Below are 21098 nucleotides of genomic sequence, written 5' to 3'. Positions count from 1 at the left end.
TACTTTGGAACTGCCACTTAATATGAAGTATATCTTATTAAAGACATTTATCATTTTCTATGATAGAATAATGTAATACTATCTGTGGTTTTATAGCTTTTGACTTATAAGCGTATATGAAATAGTAACTCACAATATAATACGCTTCTTCCACAGAACAGTGGCACTTAACAATTACATGTTTTATCACAACAAATTCATTTGTATTCACTTTAATGCTGCCTATCAAAATTCCCTGAGTATTCATTTTGATGCCCTATTTATTTTATGTTAAACTACTATAATGGTCAAGTGTCCACTCAAACTGCTAAACTGCTTCAGCCATGCACCAACAGATTTCTGTTTTAGAATAAAATGTAGAAAAGAAAAATAGAACAGATTTTTTTTCCTAGAAACACTGGTAAACAGAAGAGGTAAGGTTTCATTGATTGTAATCATCAGACTTTTAAAAAAGCATAGTCAAAGAGAGGCAGAGCACAGCCCATGTAGATGAGCGGCTGGGTAAAGAATCATCCATCAAAAGCATCAATTATTTCCTCTGTGATGGGAAAAGTCCTTTAAATTGCAATGTCCAGGCTCACTACTTAAAAACAACAAGAATAGCTACACTGTGTGAGATGGCAGTTCTTTCTAGTGCAAAATATTTTTGCTGACAGTGGTTGAAAACATCTACATAAAACAATAGTGCCCTGTATAAATACATTTCCTCTGAATATTTTCCTCTGTGCTAAGGAACAAATAAATGAAATCCTAAATAAACCAATCTAATTCTCTCCAGAATTTGATGCTATTTTTTAATTTATTCCCCCCTCCCATCACAGTAAAAATAAACCCAAGAAAATAAATATGAATGATACAACAATGAAATTCACCACCGTTCTGAACTCGCTCTCATAATCCACCACAGGTCTTCATCTATTTATGCACTTTCTCTCTTACATTCAGAATCTTGTTTACAAGCAAAGAGAAAGCACATTTTATATATATAAGTAAAGCCAAGAATTCAGTGATAGCATAATTGAAATCTGAGGAGTCTAACCATTATTAGTCCAGATCTAATTGGTACAGAATAAGTAACAAAAAAACCAATCCAGTTAAAAATGTCATCACTTTACTCCTCAAGTGATCTATGCCTTAAATCTGCTTGCCTTGTGTAGTTTTTAATTACAGATGAAACTACAAATGCATGACAGTCCTCAACTGTATCACTGGATAGTTTCCCTAAAGAAAGTACCACACAGAACAATGATGGGAGCATCATAATTTGGGATTTGTAAACTGTGGGAGTTGAAATGGTTTTTCATTCAAGATAACATAGCACATCTCTCCACTAGATGTTAAACTGCATGCCTCCCACATGCACATAATGGCAAATTAATTGCAGTTCCTTCCCATGTTATGGAAAAGAGCATTAGAAAAGGAAGGTAAGTAGGCATAGCCAATCTGCTCTGGTTTTTTTTTTTTTTTCATTCAGCAAAACTTTCCTATGCTATATCCTTTCCTATTGTTCTTAAGGAATCAGCAATCCAAAAAAAAAAAAAAAAAAAGAACCAAACCCAAAACAAACAAACAAACAAAAAAAAAACCCAACCACAAAACCCAACCAAAACCAAATGAAATAAAACCACAACATCCCCCAAAACCCCAAAACAAACTTTCAAGCAACAAAAACAGAGACGACTATATGTCCCAGATTTATTTCCAGAAGCCACACAAAGACTAAACTTAGCTGAACTACTATGCAAAATATATAACTGCATAAGTTTATTACACTTTGAGATTCTACTCTCTACCAATTCCACCTGGTGGTGATTACTGCATTATTTAACCATTTTATACACTATTCTTCAAATTGCCTTTGCAACAGTGGAGTAGCTGAAAGTCCCATAAACATTTTAGGCTTCAAGTCCACAGGAACTGTTTCTCTTTTTAAAGGAATTGTTTCTTGCATAAAACCATGACAAAACCAGATCTTCATTCTCAGAGGCAACTGTCATCCTTGCCCAAAATACTCTTCCTACCAAGGCTGCCACAATATATAGCATGATACAGAGCTCAGAGCAGTTGACAGGAAATGGGTAAAGTCATGCTGGCATAGCTAGACTGTCTTGTGCTTGCAGCCCAAATGGAAGACGTACTTTCTAAAAAAAAAAAAAAAGGTGTGATCTGGGAGATATTGGAAATATTTATATGCACATCTAGGCACAGCTGAGATCACAACATCTATAAACCATGAATAAGCATGCACCCATGGAATGAAGGAGAGAAAAAGAGCACCTTGAAGTAAAACTACATGAGAATATTTAAGATGAAATATTAATCTACTCAATACTAGACAAGGTAGGTAGTACAGTACCAGAAAAATAATATGTAAGGAGCCAATGACTTCTGCAACTAAAACCGAAATCAGTCACCTAAAAGTAATATATAACCTAAAGAAACTGAATCTTGAATTCTTGAGGTTCAAGTCTGCACTTGGCCAAAGCAAGCGTGGGCTACAGTTAAATGTGCTGTAGACAGGTTACACCCAAACTAAACGACCTCGATGTGGCAGCAGACAAATTTCAAATATTGCCTTAAAAGTTCTGTACAACCAGTTCTCCCAGGCAGAAACATATTAAAAAAAAAAAAAAATTGACAGAATTTTTTATATGACCGAGCCATGGAAAACTGACCAAATGATTTCAAAGTGTGTGCAGATGATACCAGACTCCCTTCAGTCTATTCATTGAGCCTGGGAAGGGAACCCTTGCAACAGTTGTTACAGTAATGATAATTAAATAGAGCCCACATATTAAATATGGTCACTTTTAAAATATTACACCTTCATACTTAAGCAATATAATCTTAGGATTCTGTCAAATTCTTTTAGTTTGGCCAGTTAGTGCCTCAAACTCAAAGTATTTAATTTTTAACAATTAAATTTTTGGTTCTTCATTATAATAATTAATATAAGATACATGTTCTGAAGCTCAGTGTATTCAACATCTACATTTCTGATAATCACATAAGTATGACAGATGTTGGCCCATGTCGAATATTTTATTGCAAAGTTAGACATCCTTAAATAGCAAGGACAGTGGCACGACAATCACAATTTTACTTTCATCTACCTTTGTTTTTAATTTTTCCGTTAAAACTTCTAAAAGTTCAAAAGACACAACGGATTTTTTTTTTTTTAAATCAATACTAAAAATAAAAACTTACAACTAATTTTCTTTTTTAAGAACTGCATAAGCTTTGACATTTATTATCTTTGAAAAGCCAAATGCCAAAAATATCTTTCAAAGCCCAATAAAAAGTTATGTTTTCTATGATACAGAATATTACAGCAATATGTTCATTACAAAACATACATCGTATATTATACGTCAGAAAGCGCTTTTTTCAAACTGTTCAGAGTAATGCCCTCAGGGCTTTCTAACTCAGATGAGTTTATGTACCTTCAAAAACTTAGCATACTCAGAAAATAAGATTACAACTTAAGTCTCTGCGCAGAACAGATTGTTAATATACAGTTCATTACTGTAAGCAAGTTTTACACATATTTCTTTTCATGGTACAAAAGTGCTAAGATTTTTTTTCTCTCTTTTCATTTAACATTCAGAAATAATAAAAGAACTATAAGGCAGTATTACTTTACTGTTCCAGTTAGACAGTATTTGCTAATATAATTATTGTGGTAAATATGAACCTGTGCATTTATCAAATCCCTAAGAAGATTATCTAAGTCAACTCCCATGTAATTACCATTCACCATCTGTTCCACCAGGGCCTCAGCTGATCTGCTGGCATCTTGCAGTTTTCTGTACTTCTCAGGCTTTTCTCGCTGGATGGCCTGCAGCATGACAGGAAAGGTGAGTATTTCAAAAGAGGGATTTTGAAGAAGAAAATAATTAATCTCAGGGATGTCTTCTGCACTCTTGAGACCATTTAACCTGTTGTATTGCCCTGCCAGCCTCCTAGTTTGAAATGAAACCAGAAAGTACTGCATACCATCAGGGAGTTAGTCATAAAGTCAAATACATCTACTGAGACTCACAACACAACAGAGTTGAGAAATCATACAGATCAGTATTTTACAGACAAATAAAAGACACATAAACTAAGAGCTATTAAAAAAACAATATTCCAGAATACAATTTTGCTTGACAGAAATTCTTTCTGGAAGAACAGATTTGCCTATTTCTCATGGTAACAGCAAGAATTGAGCATGCTAACCAAATTACAAGGTTTCATACCATACTACAGCATTGAACCCATATACCATTTGTTTGGTAAAAAAAACCAAACCAAAAACCTGCAAAATGCATATTAAAATAGATATCTAGCATCTATACGAACATAAATAGCACACATCCATATATGAGCTACTAAGTGAGAGAGTTAACTGCAGAATTAACACAGGCTTCTAGTTATATATTGTATCTAATACTCTCAATTCACCTTTCTGTACTCAAAAATTTCTCATCCATGTTCAGGCTAGCACTCAGGCTAGCTGGTAATGGCTGGTAAAGCTAGCTTATGAAGTTTCAGGATATAGTAGAAGTCTAAGTTTTTAATTTGATTTTGGGTTGGTAGCAATACACATGGAAAGTAAAATCATTTTAGATCTAACAGCCCCTCAATGCTGTCTCAAAGTTAACATCATGAAGTCACTCAATTGATTTTAAATCAATTTAGTTTAGGTGTAATTTAAAAGCTCTAAATCAGAACCCCTAAGAAGCAGCATAGGGCCACAGCCAAGTTTGATACCAAAATTAAAACAGACTGTAAACCCCCCAGAGATCCTGACTAACAGAGTCTCCCATAAATCAGAGGTCCTCACTTCACTGCAGCAGATACACACATATAAAAGGATATGCCACTGCAAATCCTACATAACATGTACAGAGAGATAACCCAATCGAGGCTACAGCGTCTCAGTTTGGCTGACCTAACTAGGGTTCCTGATCACCTTGTCTATTTCCACAGTAAAGGTATATTCTGTGCAACTTGACTCTTCAGGGGAAAAAGTTTCTTATAATTGGAAAGAAACCTCAAGTGGGTGGCTAAGAATGCATTTAGTAGAATAACTTTATACACTTACATTTCATAGAATCATAGAATTAGGAGGAACTAATATAAATACCTTTGAATAAACTCTCTTAAAATATATTTTGAAGTGTGATGCTTAAAACATCTTCAGTTTAAGAAGCATCAGCTCCCCAGAAGTCTTTCTCAGGTGAGGAGATGCTCAGAATTTTAAAGTGAGATTTTCGGTTAAATTCACATATTTCCACAGCTTGCTTAAAACTGCCCTGCATTTGTGCATATAGAAATGATTAAACAGCAGGCTTTCTAACAGTAACCCAAAGCTGCTATCAAACACTGTTAATAATACAATTTTGTATAAATAAAATATATAAAGAAAGGATATTTAGAGAGGAGTTAAGGATGGAAATACACTGGAATTTATAAACCTATCTTTAATATATACCTAAGTTATCACTAAAAGATTACAAAGTTTAACCCCAATGAGTTAAAGATGACTGTATTAATTATTTATAGTTTTTGGAGGTCAATAACATCTTCTACCATTCCACTGTACAATTTAAATTTTTTTCAAATTAAAGAAAAAAATACTAATTCTCTGCAGAGTTCCAAAATTTCTTACAGAATCTTAATTAATACTACTCTGTCTATAATGCCAGGTATAATTAGCATGAGTCTAACTACATAGAACTCAAAGGAATCATTAAAACACTAAAATATACTGAAAATAATTTTACTCCGTCTGCAATGCCAGATGCGTAATTATCATGATTGTAACTATATTGAGCACAAACGAATAATTAAAAAAACCTTAAAATATACTAAAAATTATGTTTTTGAAATATAAAATAGATACTACATCAAAGTCTGTGGCAGTGAACCCTTCAGTGTACAGTAATATGTGAGCAGAAAAATCTGAAGAAATGTCCACTTCTCTCCTGAAAGATTATGGTTTCCAGGTCCTGATAGAAAATACAAGAACTATTTGTACAGTCCTTAAATAAATATGAAAATTTGGTACGTATCAAACTTTCTGTCAATCAATTTTCTCCACTCATTTTTATGCAATTGTTAGACTTCCATATTATAAAAATGGAAGTCTAACACTCATTATAGGAATACATATGCTTACACACAGGAAGCACAGTGCTAGCCAAAGGAGAAAAGACTGTCCTCTTGTTCCACACGGAAAGACAAATTACCTTATCTGGGGAGAAAGGTGGAGATTCGCCCTGGTTACTCGTAGCCTAACCACAGACTCCTGCCATTACTCTACATACTGCCATTGTTTGCCAAACCTGCAAAATGTCTGGGATTTTTAAGCTCCTCAGAAGAAGGATTTCCATAAGCACATGTAAAGTGACTACAAACAAATAGAGTAGGAGTCCTGGAAACACCTCTCATTTATCTCTTTGGCTCCATTTTGTTCAAATTTTCCTTCACTGAAAGGGACCATACTCTTGATTCAGGTTCATTCATGACAGAAGTAGGCTGGGATAAGTTTATAGAGGTTTGTGAAGTTTTGAAAGTCTTAGATTCTGCATATTGTAATCAACCCTCTTTTTTTGATGAAAACTTGTGGTAGTGGCAGATTAACTTCAAAATATTTCCAAATACATAACTTTCCCTTTTTTTACTCTGTTTTCTGTGACAATTTTTCAGAAAAATATAAAGAATTAAAAAAAAATACACCAATATGAGAAAAAAGTTAACTTTACAGTTGGCTTTCATCCAATCGGGGATTAATTCTCTTCTGAATTATTTGTAACTGGCAATACGAATGTGTGATATCCTAGTTTTAACTGATTGAATAACACTAAAAATTCATCTTTAGCTAAATGCCAGCAGAAGGTGAAGAGGCTGTTTTCACAATGACAAGCATTTTATCTGACCCTGAGATTTTAGTTGGCAGTAAATGACTTCACAACCTAGAAAACAACTGATGGTCAGAGGTATTCGGATGTTATTCATATTAAATCAACATCTACTTTGAGAGCTCTGTGAAAGGAGGCATGGTAGCAGTGCTCCCTGACTTCCTATGACTCTGACCAATTACCCCTGAGGGCAAGAGATGGCAACGTTTTCATCACAGGGTCTGACAGTGATTCAACTTTCAAATATCCAGGCCCAACAAAGCATGTCTGAAAAAGGTCACTAAACCAGAACAAATGCGAATGGGACTTTTGAGAAGGCCAAGAGAACAAATTTAATTGTCTAGGATATCTGACATTTTCCCTTACATCTGTTCCTTATATGTTTACCTTTGATTCTGAATTTCTAGGTGGTGCTTCTTGGCTAACCAATACTCCTTTCAAGGAGTTTTATTCACTCTTTATTGTGGGATATAGTCTCCAGGCTGATTTATTACAAAGCAGGATTTTCTATCTAGCAAGTTTTAATTTTTCGCACCTGAACCTTTATATATTTGAATATTGAAAGCTCATTATGGCTTTAGAAAAATAACAGTAAAGTATACGTACTAACTAGAAAATGTTAACAGTGTAATGCAGTGTAACGATGTTTACAGCATTAACGTTTGGATGTCTTCATTATTTAAGAGTAGTATGGTTGTTTCACAATGAAACTTCTATACTTATGGCATCCAGCCTCTCTGGCCAGGTAAGGCAAGTATCTTTCTTTTATAGCAGGGAAGGGCTATAAATGTTTTTGCTTCTTCCCAGACATAGGAATAGGCTTTATGTGCATATCTAACACATTCAATCTACGTAATACATTAGCCTTAAAAATAAGGCTAATTTCCTGCCAGTTTCTGAAGAGTAGCTGGCTTAGCAAAGTCAGTGCATTTCATACAGCCTGCTTTAGGCTCCATCTCCCCAAGGCTCCTCTGAGCTGGGATGGGAACAGGCTTTTGAACTTGATGAATCACCGATGATGGCAAAAGAGCTTTCCTTGTGGCTGTCATTACTGAAGTCAGCATCTCTTCATCACACAGCAGATGTACTGCCACTATATCATACGGAAGTGACCTCTTACTCAAGAAAAATTATGAATAGGAGCAAGCTGCCACAACAAGAAAAAAAATCATCTAACTAGTAACTTGTCCTCAAAAGAACAGCTGAAAAGAAAGTCATTAGGAAAAGGCCCTAGGACTTGGCACCTACCATGGTGGGCAACAAATGGTAGGTCAGACATCAGCCAACTACAGGTGTTCCGTGCTATGCCTATATATATATATAGTTATAAAGGGAGAAAACTAAATGCTAACTCTACATATAAGGGCAAGATGGGACTTCTGCATGCATGTGCCTGCAGTTGCATTCAAGCATGCATAACACTGGGGTATGACTATGTATGTACAATCCTTTTCCATTATCCAAAACACGATCTTTTTCCATTATCACGAACACATACCTTCCTTCTTGGCATTTCATCTTTTTCTTATATGTCTTCTACAACTTTACTAGAGACTATAATATATTAAAACCCACACTATCTTTTCCATTGATTTGAGGCTAATTTTGAGCAAATTAGGAACAAAAAGCATTAACAAGCAACAATGAAACTGCTCAAATCAAAGAACTAAACTGTACTTCCTGATTTGGCTACTAGTTTTATAGATGGAGACACAGACCAGATCCAGAATAGTCAGGTTGGGACAAGCTTTAAAACCTGGCATTTTAAAAAACTGTATTTTTTGCTTTTTTGAGAAGCATGCCCAAAGACTTCCTTTACCTGAAAACTATTCAACACAGAACCATGTAGTACTTTAAAGTGCCATCTTTCATAGTTCTTCTATCAAATTACAACATGTAATCAGAATGTTTTCTCCTTTAAAACATCTAGAAATTTCTACATGTAACTTGATTTTCTCAATAAAATGTTTATTCTAAAAGCAGCGATACTCCATGAAATCCAGCATAACGTGTAGATCAAGATGAGCTAATTTGCAATCCTTGAAATGATGTTCCTCAAAATGGGAATATATGAAGGGGAGACTAGAGCATTCACCTTTTTTTTTGTTTTTGTTTTTGCTTTCCCCCTTTTGTTCCTTTTTTAAATTTTACCTACAGTGAAGATTGAAGTATTCTGAAAATTAACTGTGTATCTATATATGTATTAGATAAATCCCATTACCTCAGTATGGAAGCAGTTGAATCCATTAAATCTTTTCTGTACATTTGGTACATGTTACAAACATTTTTATATATAGAAATTTGCGTATATTTGACATAACATGAAGTGTTGCCATGAACTACATTCAGCATATTACATTCTAATGGACATGTACTAGCAATAATATTATTACAACATTAATAATTAAATTAAAATTATTGTAAGAAAGCTATGACTTAGCATGAATTTTTAAAATGTATATTTACAGTCACAAAATTCAGTGTTCCTCACTCTTATCATAACTGCTTTATGATGGACAAACAGTAAGAAAAAACAGCAGCAAAACTAACATCAATACAGTAACTTTGTTCGATCTGTTTGAGTTCTAGGAGTATGAATCACCATATATTTTAATGAAGTTCCATGATATACTATGATATTATAACAGCTAATTAGAAAAAGAACTCCCTTTCTCTTACTTAGAAAAGACATGCATTTTTGCATCTATCTATAAATATTAAATATGGAAGAAAATTTGTAATAGTTTAGTTTCCAAGGGCTAAAGTCAGAGTGTGTGAAACATATGCACATAACACAGCTACTCATTAAGCAGCTCAGAATAATTCCTTTTGCCAGAAGTAGAAAAGCACCACTTTTGGTTCAGGAATGGTAGTGCAATTAAAAATAATAATAATAAAAAAATAAAATAAAAATGTGGAGACTGGTGATTTTCAGATATATTTTATAGCACTGTAAAAAGAATTAGATACAGATTTTCTTCAGCGTACACTAAAAGTAGACACTTTTTACATCCTTCAATTTATCCATGTATAATGACAAATTAAGCTGTAGTATAGAATGACGATGCACATTTAAGAAGTAATATATAGGCTTTGATTCAGCTTTACCAAAGACTATCATGAATCTAGAATACTCATACTAGAATACTATATACTATATACATCTAGAATACTATATACTCATATTCAATATGAGTATATAGGAATAATAAAAAAAATCTCTGCATTCAGACAGCCTGTGTAGCAATTTTGGTGCCAAAATCTGAAATTCACAGAAATAGTGAGCACTTCCAAATTTCTCTCAGACATATGGACAATCAATGATTGCCAATCTATATGTGACTCATTTAAACTCTGACTTTAAAAGCACTTTGATGAGCTAATACAAACTAACAGACATATATACAAGTACTTTCTCCTACATTGACTCTTTCTCTGAGATCTGAGAGATTGCCTTCTTTTCGATACATTGCAAACTCAGGACTCTGAAGCACTGCTTCTGACCGGGTCATCCAGCTATGGAGCTCTGTTGTATCTGAGTCAAACCTAAGAGACAGAGAAATGTAGTAAGACATTTCATTTCCAGAAAGTTTCTGAAAATAGGATTGACAGTAAACATGTTTAACTGGTTGTTTAAACGAGTGAGTAAGCAGAAATTTCTCTCAGCAAAACAGTTTTAAACCCCCGACATTCCATTAAATAGTTCATAAAACTCTTCATTTTAAAATTTGGAAACAGAGAAAAACTTCTTAGTTTTTAAGATCCTGATTTGACAGCTGAACAGATGGAACAATTTCCTCAATGAGGATTCTAATTTTACAAGCTGATGGTTTTAGAAGACATGAAGCAAGTGGCTCTCAGGGAAGAGTGTACCCCAAGTCCTGTTGGCTCAGCTGAGGATGTAAGGCCTATATGGCTGACCAAATGCAGCCTTCATACCTGCAAGATTTTTGTCCCAGTTTGTGCTGGCAATATTATGAAGGATATTCAAGCAGGAAATTTGACCATTAGAAAGGAGTCTCTTCTGACTGACTCAAAATTGGTGTAGAATGTAACTACAGTAAATTATAATTTTCCTACAGCTAAAGCTTTAGAAATTGCAAATTAAGATCCCCATCTCTCTTGTAGATACTTCTTAGCTAGCTTTTTACTGTACAGTCTGGATTCTTTCATCAACTCCTTTAAAACTGATATTAATTTTTGTAACTTATTCAGAAGGTAGCAGCTCAAAATGAAGGTTACCATATGCAGATATTTAAATTACTGATGTGTAGAAAATTCAAACTGTGATTCAGTATCTGTTGTCGTTTTTAAAACAAGAGGCTTGAGACAATGTTTTTTCTCAGTTGTTCCACACAGTATCACCATACGCTTGACTGTATTTCTTTACTGCACTGTAAGTTCTAGTATCTATATCTAGTTTGTAACTGATTTGCTTTTTGTAGCAATAAAATGAAGCCAACAGAACAGAAAGATCTAGAAAAAATAATTAACTGCATCTTTCAGTTTGCTTTGTAAATATAAGTTGTATCATTTATATATAATTGAAAAATCTATTAAAAAAGGAGCTTGAATGACAATTATATTTTTGGAGGACTTATTTCTTTTACAAACATATACTCCATATATACAAGAACTAAAACACAAGGATGTGAGATAAAGTCACGTGCTTCAGAAATCTACATACACAGAAATGAAAACTGCATACAAGAAAAAGTTCCATGTTGGATCTAATATTTATGCCTCCCTTTTTTTACTTCTCCACTGTGATCTTTGTGACTCCGTTTAGCAACATAGTGTGAAAGACTGAGTAATAAATAATGAAAGTAGAAGAAAGAAGAGTCACACACTGTCTTAATACCAGCCCAATATTCTATATTCAAATCACAAACTCTAAGGAATAATTGTGATAAAGCAATTCCTAATAAAACTATTTGGCCACTCATTAAAGGAGAAAAAATATGACTGTGAAGTAATGGAAGGTGCAGAAACCTTCATTTTATAAAGAATTAAAAGTTCAGAGGCAGAAGACAAAATAAAATTCCCAGGTGGTTTGGGGAATCTCTGTGCTTGTACCAGATTCTAATCCACCAAATCGACGTGCACTTGCTAGTTAAGAGCTTCCTACCTCAGCTTTATTTCTGATCCTATGTGACATTAAATCAATTCTAATTTCTGAAATATAATGTTATCCTCTGTTCTGCATATAACAACTGCACATTTAATAACCACAGAACATCAGACATCTGATCACAACAAAGATGAGTTTACCAGTCCCCCAGTACGAAACTCCCTTGTAGGTAAAATTGTATTAATTCTGATCTCATGCGTCAACAAATAGGACCAGTAAGATCAACCTTCTGAAGAATAGCGTGGAATTAGCCTGGTATAGGATGGAAATTGACAGAGCAAAATGTTTACGAGTGATCATTTCTTAAACGAAATGACCTAGGCCTTGCCTCTGCAACGTCCTTCCTAGAAGAGGAATGGAAGAATTTTGGACAGTTTTAATAGAACAATGAAATAATCAGGAACACATCCCACGGTCAAGTGATTCACCAGATGGTGGAAAGTATTAGCCATAGGTCTTTAAGGTCACTTCCAACCCAAACCATTCTATCCTACAATATGATTCTATGATACAACAAAGCTGGTCTCTGTCACTTGCAGTTTCTTCTGGAGATAAATATAACTCCACAAAGCCTCCTTCCCAAAAAAGGGCTATAAAAAGGAGGCAGAAAAGGATTAAAAGATATTCAAGTTAATTCTAAGTAGCTTTTTTCAGCACAAAAATATCCTTAACATAAAGTTATTTTTTCAGTTTGTATAAAACCAGGAAATACAGGCAGAATAAGGCATTTAATCATTTCATTAGGATGACTGGACATTTCCTTTCTAAGCACAGCTGCAGTTACAAACTGTATTAACTTTGGATTGATATCAAAGGATCAATCAGTCTTTAAATCTCCTAAATACAACAAAACTGTTGACATAAAAAGTAATGTAATGTTACCTTTCTGACCCAATAAAGTTGTGTGCATGTAGAATTTGTTCAAATAGATCCATGGAAGACACTAAAACCAAATTTCTTGAGACAGTTACTATAAATAATTTCCTTTATTTAAGATGCACATTAGCTTGCTCCTCACCTAAAAATTCAATCTACAGTGAGGATTTATTCTTTATGCAGCATTCATGGTTTAGTTTTCCAATTAGTCTTTCCTTCTGCTATTCTGCAAGAGAGAGACTATATTTTACTGCTCTCACTGCCCTCTCTCTATAGGCCAGCACATGTCAGCTGAGTTCAAGCACAGTCTCATTTTACTGCAGAGCATGTTTGAAAATCCATCTTCACATTTTTAATCCATACCATTCAAATTTTCACAGAAGTCCCCCACTAATTGATTTTCTGGATCTTACTAAGACATATGCCCACTTCAGATTCCCATTCAAAATTCTCTACTGAGAAGGTCACCACATGTACTTATTCAAAAACAATTCCTTGTTCTAAATTTCCCTTCCTTTATTATATACATGATAAACCTCACCACTAAGGCATTTCATAACTTACTTGCATTTTGTTTTCCTATTTCTTTGCATGGAATTTCTAACCTGAATACCCAGCAGAGTATGATACTCAAGTCCTACTACAATGGCATACAGGTGTATCCCCTAATACTTTCTGGAAGCTACTATGTAACAGCTCCTGCGCCCAAAGTATTTCATTCTTGAAAAGTGTCCAGCCTTCCTGGACCCCTTTGTCCTTCACTAATGTTTCCCAAGGAATTCTGCCAACCAGTGTCCTAAACACGTCAAAATCAGCCCTCCAGAAGTCCAAGGTGGAGGTTTTGCTGACCTCCTTCCTGACTTCTCCAAGGATTGAAAATTCAATCATTTCATGACCACTTTGCCCAAGATGGCCTCCAACCACCACATCACCTACCAGACCTTCTCTGTTTGCAAACAGCAAATCTAGCCAGGCATCTCCCCCAACTGGCTCACTAAGCAGTTGGGTCAGGAAGTTATCTTCCACACCCTCCAAGAACCTCCTGGATTGTTTCTTCTCTGCTGTGCTGTACTTCCAGCACACACCTGGTAGTTTGAAGTCCCCCATGAGAACAAGGGCAAGCAATCGTGAAACTTCTTCCAGTTGTTTGAAGAACACTTCATCTGTAGCTTCATCCTGGCTGCGTGGTCTGTAACAGACTCCTATCACGATATCTGCTTGGTTGGCCTTCCCCCTGATCTTCACCCACAAGCATTCAGCTTTCTCACTCACAACATTGAGTTCAATGTCAGTCGATACACTCCATGACATATAACACAACCCCACCAGCTCTTTTTCCTTGCCTATCCCTTTTGAAGATCCTGTAGCTATCCATTGCAGCACTCCAATCATGCAAATCATAGAATCATAGAATACTTAGGGTTGGAAAGGACCTTAAGATCATCTAGTTCCAGCCCTCCTGCCATGGGCAGGGACACCTTGCCCATGTCGCCCAAGGCTCTGTCCAGCCTGGCCTTGAACACCGCCAGGGATGGAGCATTCACAACTTCCTTGGGCAACCCATTCCAGTGCCTCACCATCCACACTGTAAAGAACTTCTTCCTTATATCTCATCTAAACTTCCCCTGTTTAAGTTTGAACCCATTATGCCTTGTCCTACCACTACAATCCCTAATAAAGAGTCCCTCCCCAGCATCCTTGTAGGCCCCCTTCAGATACTGTGAAGGCTGCTATGAGGTCACCACACAGCCTTCTCTTCTCCAGGCTGAACAGCCCCAACTCTCTCAGCCTGTCTTCATACGGGAGGTGCTCCAGCCCTCTTATCATCCTCGTGGCCCTCCTCTGGACTCGCTCCAACAGCTCCATGTCCTTTTTATGTTGAGGACACCACAACTGTACACAGTACTCCAAGTGAGGTCTCACAAGAGCAGAGTAGAGGGGCAGGATCACCTCCTTTGACCTGCTGGTCACGCTTCTTTTGATGCGGCACAGGATACGGTTGGCTTTCTGGGCTGCAAGCGCACACTGCCGGCTCATGTTAAGCTTCTCGTCAACTAACACCCCCAAGTCCTTCTCTGCAGGGCTCCTCTGAATCTCTTCTCTGCCCAACCTGTAGCTGTGCCTGGGATTGCCCTGACCCAGGTGTAGGACCTTACACTTGGCTTGGTTAAACTTCATAAGGTTGGCATCGGCCCACCTCACAAGTGTGCCAGGTCCCTCTGGATGGCATCCCCTCCCTCCAGCGTATCACTCAAACCACACAGCTTGATGTCGTCAGCAAACTTGCTGAGGGCGCACTCAATCCCACTGTCTATGTTGCTGACAAAGATGTTGAACAAGACAGGTCCCAACATCAATCCCTGAGGGACACCACTTGTTACTGTTTTCCAACTGGACATTCAGCCGTTCACCACAACCCTTTGTGCGTGGCCATCCAGCCAGTTCTTTATCCACTGAATGGTCCATCCATCAAACTGATGTCTCTCCAATTTAGAGACAAGGATGTCGTGCAGGACAGTGCCGAACGCTTTGCACAAGTCCAGGTGGATGACGTCAACTGCTCTGTCTCTGTTCATCAGTTCTGCAGCCCCATCATAGAAAGCCACAAATCATTCCATCATGTTTCTACCATGGTGATTATGTCATGATTTCCCTGTTGCACAATGGCCTCCAGCTCCTCCTGTTTGTTGCCCATGCTGCGGGCACTGGAATACATGCATTTAAGTTGTCCTGTGGATCTGGACTCCAACAGCAGCATGCTACCCCGTGCCTCATTTATAGCGAGCCTGGTGTTATTCTCTTTCCCCTTCAAACCTAGTTTAAAGCCTCTCTGTAAGTCCTGCTAGCTCTTGCTAGTATTGAAACAGTAGCTATCGAAACCCCACTTTGAATAAGTCATTATAATTCTTCCTTTGATATATTTTTCTACAAAAAATCCAAACTTTTCTAAGTAATCAATCATTAGAATCCAAATACATAATTTTTTAAATCCGAAATGAAGGCTACTCTCGTTTCAAAAAATTGTTAACACTTATTAAAAGAAAAAAACACTAGATGGAGCAACTATCCTACTCTAACATGCCTTTTTCTTCAAAGGGCATAAAGTCTCTTTCAAATCTGAAGATTAACGTTATATCCATAATAATGTTATGACAAATACACTCACCTTGGAAACATCAGGACGCATGTACAAAGTTATTTACTAAATAGCAAAGAAAGGTATCTTTGGATGTTATTTCAAGAGCATTAATATTACAAATATGTTTAAATTAAATGTCAAGCAGCTCTAACTTGTTTGCTATTAAAAAACCTGTGAACAGAACAATTTACGGATTTTTCTATGCTACACAACTGACCTGTTTTGCCCAGAGTATGTAAATACCACTAAACATTACCTTGTAAACATTTCTCCCATATACATTATTTTTTTCACCCTAAAACTTCAGCTTTGACATATTTATCTCTAGTCCTAATGCCTAATATATACTTTCAAGACCTTTATTATTCAGCTTCAAGTATTTTTCCCTTCTCGGTTTCAAATTAATTCCTTGGGAAAAAGTGCTTTCCTATGACCAGCAACAGAACTTAGCACATGCCTGAATTATTCTGACATTCTGAAGCATTACTTTTGAGGTAGATTTAGATTTTTTTTTTTTTTGGGGGGGGGGGGGTACGAGGGGGAGAATGAAGCCATCTTTTTCTTATCTCAGTTTTCCACCACTTATGGTAAAAAGTTGCTTTAGGAGGCAAGAAAAATCTCAGCTTCTTTCCCATGTATTTATGCCACTGTGAATTACGGCAATGGAAATGTGACATTCACTCCTGTGTAGGCTATTGCTCTGCAAGTGAAATTACTTCTCCTCAATTTCTTCAGTATAAATGGAGACTCTCATACTTCTAAATCCTTCCAAAGCACTTGGAAATGTAAAAACAGCACTCTAGAAAGCTTGATGTTTCAATCTTAGCCACCCATTATTTCTCTTCAGCTAAGTAGCTGGGGATCATACTCTTACGCAGTCTGCTAGCATAATATTCACAGACAAACTCCTCTTCCTTCCTCCTTAAAACTAAGCACCTAGCAATTCACACTACAGGTGCAGTGCATCTTTAAGATATCCTCTAGTCTAAAACATTCAGATCACAGGAAAACAAACCTGGAGCACAAATCTTTCAAAACATGTGGCAGTAGAACCTGATGCATTTATTTCAGGTATACTCCTTTATAGAAACAATGCTGACTAAAGCTTGAGAACAGATGAAAGTAGTATTATTCACCACCTCAAAAAAGCCCTAACCCTCAATGCGCCTATCCCCCACCCCAGCCCTAAAAATACTAGGCAAGAACATGCAGAGTATTGGACTGTGACTGAAGTGGCCTACGTGATCTGATTATGCACCTTCAGAAGTTTCTGGCAAGCATTCAATAATTGCTGGGGGGTTTTAATCAAACAAAATCCAAGCAGTATCTCTTAGTTCATTTCAAAACCCAAAAGCTATGCAGTACTGTGGCTTTGTTTGTCCTTGGATGTAAGTACAACTAAATATACCCAAAAAAACCCTGAAAGATCTTGCAGCCGATAATGATCCAGAAAATAACTGACTGACTGGGAATACAGCTATGGGGTTCTCCCAGCAAAAAAGCACTGATGAAAAAGATGTCTAGTCACCAATGCACGTAGTCATTTTAGCTGAGCACCAAATTTTAAGATGAGTTTTCTTCCTCCATTGTTCTGTTCAGTATAAATTTATCATGCTGGAGAAAGACAACAGCATACTGTTAAATGTATTAGTTTCTAAGACTGCATTTTTATGTTTTAATAAAAGCAGGCCTAATAATCATTATTCCAAGCGGAAACTCCTTTCCCAAAGGTTCCTCTCAAAGCGTTTCTCTCAAGCTATTTATTGACTGTCCCTCCCACTATGGAACACCCACTTGGACTTTCTTGAGAGGAAAGGTAAATAAGTCTTTTTTTGGCTGTTCGATTAGAAATGCCAAGAAAGATATCTAAATGGAAAAACATTGCCTTCAGATAATATAACCATCATTCATCCTGCTGCACAGCTGTGGACATTTCTATTGTCATTTACTTTGCACATTACCATATTGCAGGTCCACTCACAGGTAATTCAGTGAATGGTCATTCTGAACTCGTTCTTCTATGATGCTATGATCGCATTGTTAAAACAAATCTAGTAAATCCCACACACAAAGCAATATTCCAGCTAGTTAGACCATATTAAAGTGTGTTAAACAACGGACTCTCTTCTTCCTGCTAGAATTCAGCTTTCTTTCCTACCTGATCAAAATAAAAATCTAACCTGTGCAGCAATGAAAAGGATTCTTAGTATATATAAGAAACCATAACTTATTCAACTACCTAAAGTCATCCTAGACAAAGACAGAACTACAGATTGTTCCAAGGTTCATATCTTGACTCTTATAAAAAAGACAGACAGCACTTCTATGGTGAATGAATACCTTCTAGACAGCATAAAACATGAATCAAATCCCCTCGAAACCTAATATGCGATGGTAAAAAAATCATTAACACTCTGTAAAATTTGGTAGCAGATCTGCTAACAATACAGCTGCAAGCAATCGTAGTCTCAAATTCGATAATATATCCTATTTTCTGTACAAGGATCTACCAAATTTATATATAACCTTGCTAGTTGCAATGCTTTAGAGAGACAACAGCTAAAACACTTTAAGGCTTTAGAATTCTCTAAAATGAGATATTTCTGAACATAAACTAATTCTATAATCCATCTAATTCCTGCCCTCCGGTAGTTTCCTCACATGATGACTAGAAGCCTGTAGTCTGTTGTACCCTGCCAATTTTACTTTCAGTATTAAGGCAAATCAAAGGAATATGAACAAGAAGGAAAATATAGACTAATATTACATACTTAGTAGCTGAGAAAGGAACTTCTGATGGAAGTTGGTCTCCAATTTTATAATACTGCATAGCTATTTATAGCAACAACTTTCTTGAAATATCATAAAATATAGCTTTAAAAAATTACTCTATTTCGTTTAGTTTTAACTAAGATAATGCTTTCCTTTGTAAAAGTAGACTCACATTTCACTTCATTCTAAGTAAGTAAGATCATTCCTAAAATATTCAGTTTGGAAAGAAATAGTTAAAAATTTTAATATACCAATTACTGAGACACTAAAATTCCAGGGGAATTTTAATTCTTAATTTGTCAATATTTTCAAGACCAGGGCCATGCCTTAAAACAGGTTTACTCTTGCATATTAAAAAACTAGCTTCTTAGCATCTCATTCAGAAATTTAGTGATTGAGCCAATTCTACTAAGACTCATCAGAAATTTTTCTTGTGACTTTAACAAGTGTTCAAGTTTATTAGTCTAAAATCACTTGTCAATTGAGTTACACAGGAAAAAAATCTGAAAATAATGATACTGCATGTTTCACCAACTATTAACTCTGCCTGTGCAGAACTGTTATTCTAATGCTGATCCACAAGCCAGAAAGAACACAACTTGAATTTTAGAAACCAGGCAGTATCTGCACTACTAGCAATCTCAGTGTTAAAAAAAAAAATATTTTTAAATAATTAGTAAAGATGAGAACTAATGCAATGCATCTTGTTCTTCAAGTTTCAAGACTGTAGTCAAGTGGAACCCCCACAATGCCATACATAAGGACTTCTACTGACTATAATTACTATTACTGTAGTATTGGTATAATGATTAACATTTTTTACTGCAATATAGTTGGACTAGAAGCACAAAAATATCCGTAACTCACCCTAAGTAGGATAATAATCAATCCTTACTTCAATAGAGAACAGAAATAAAATTTTAACCTCAAAAGCGTATTCAGCAACCTATTGCAGTCAAATGACTCTTTCTGCATTCTTATCCAAACTCTATCAGTATTCTCTATCTCTTAATGATTCTCACCTCTTCCTAATTTCTGAATCCACAAGGAGCTGCCTTTTTTTGTGGGGTGGAGGTGGTGGAAGTTCTTCTTTAGCATGCTTAACCAGGATATGTTCTCTTGTGGTCACCATAGTTACAGTTTCCATTACAGTTGTCTGTGTTAGTGATGTCTGAGTGGTAGTGACAGTCTGTGAAATCTGTGAGAAGTATAAAAACAGAGGTCACACATTGTTTGAAATACTTCAGTAGGCTGTTTAGAGTAACAATAGAAGATAATAAGAAACAGCTCCTATCTGATCATATGCGGACCTCCAGAAAAAAATAACCCTAGGCACAACTCAAACCAAATCGTTTTATCCGACTCACGCTGTGTGAATAAGATATCTGCAGAAGTCAATATAAAAATCAGAAAGGATCCTAAACTGAATGAGCTTACGTCTCCCTCCAAGTCCTGCTGAATGAAGACAAGAAATGAATGGTCAATTTTATGAAGGAAATGAATAATGGCAAATATATAAAATGTTACTATTGCTGTGTGTTACTCTGCCTCCATTCTGACAATATATTCCTTGAGAAGCAATAAAGGCATGGTAATGGAACTAAATTACCAATTATTACTTTTACAGTTTATAACAATTTTCAAACTAGAACGTAATTCATCATAACCTACTTGCAAAAAAGGGCAGGTAGCCTTCTGTCAGGGAATCTTAAATCAGAAAACATGCACTAGAAGGCAAATTAATCTGCATCAGTTTTATGCCATAATTAAAAAACAAAAATGTTAAGGGGTCATAAAAGATACAAATACACATAATATGTAACACTGTAACCAGCAATCTAATGCATTTAACTTTATGCATTTAGTAATGTGAAAACAAACCCTTCATATAGTTTAGGTGCATTGGGAAAAAAAGAAAAAATAAAGGAATTTTTAGAAATATTTTCTGTTCATATTTGTTTGAAAGATACTGGTTGTATATGTATGGCCCATTAATATTTGTTTCCATATAACACCAAACTACAAACTTCCCATTTCAACATGGGCAGCTGTTCTTAAGTCCCTTAACTAATGAGAAACAGGCCACTTCATTTTTCGGTTCTGTCAGATGATGGATCGTTTGTCAAAATGCTCTAGTTACAGCTCCAATGACCACCTTACAGTTCAGGGGCAGTGAAATGAAAAATAAAAGGAAGAAGTTATACCAGGAGCAGGAAAAGCTGCACACCACAAGAGCCCTGCTTCTTTGCTTATTGCCATGTGCAAGAGTGAG

At 35.9% G+C, this 21098-nt stretch overlaps 1 protein-coding gene across 13 annotated transcripts in view; it reads right to left on the bottom strand.

Annotated features, from left to right (window-relative positions):
• The window catches only part of DMD (dystrophin), a 1118883-nt gene that overhangs the window by 715541 nt on the left and 382244 nt on the right, over nt 1-21098 (bottom strand). For all 13 annotated transcript variants that reach the window (XM_030475728.1, XM_030475726.1, XM_030475707.1 and 10 more), the window contains 3 exons: nt 19849-20024; nt 10331-10454; nt 3751-3838 (listed from right to left, as the gene is read on the bottom strand). In XM_030475728.1, the coding sequence (XP_030331588.1) occupies nt 3751-3838; nt 10331-10454; nt 19849-20024 (388 nt within the window). The remainder of the gene's footprint in view (nt 1-3750; nt 3839-10330; nt 10455-19848; nt 20025-21098) is intronic.

The sequence above is a fragment of the Strigops habroptila genome, chromosome 2, assembly GCF_004027225.2.
Source record: "Strigops habroptila isolate Jane chromosome 2, bStrHab1.2.pri, whole genome shotgun sequence".
NCBI lineage: Eukaryota > Metazoa > Chordata > Aves > Psittaciformes > Psittacidae > Strigops > Strigops habroptila.
Note: the sequence above shows the minus strand (reverse complement) of the source record. Positions and strands in the feature narration are given on the sequence as shown.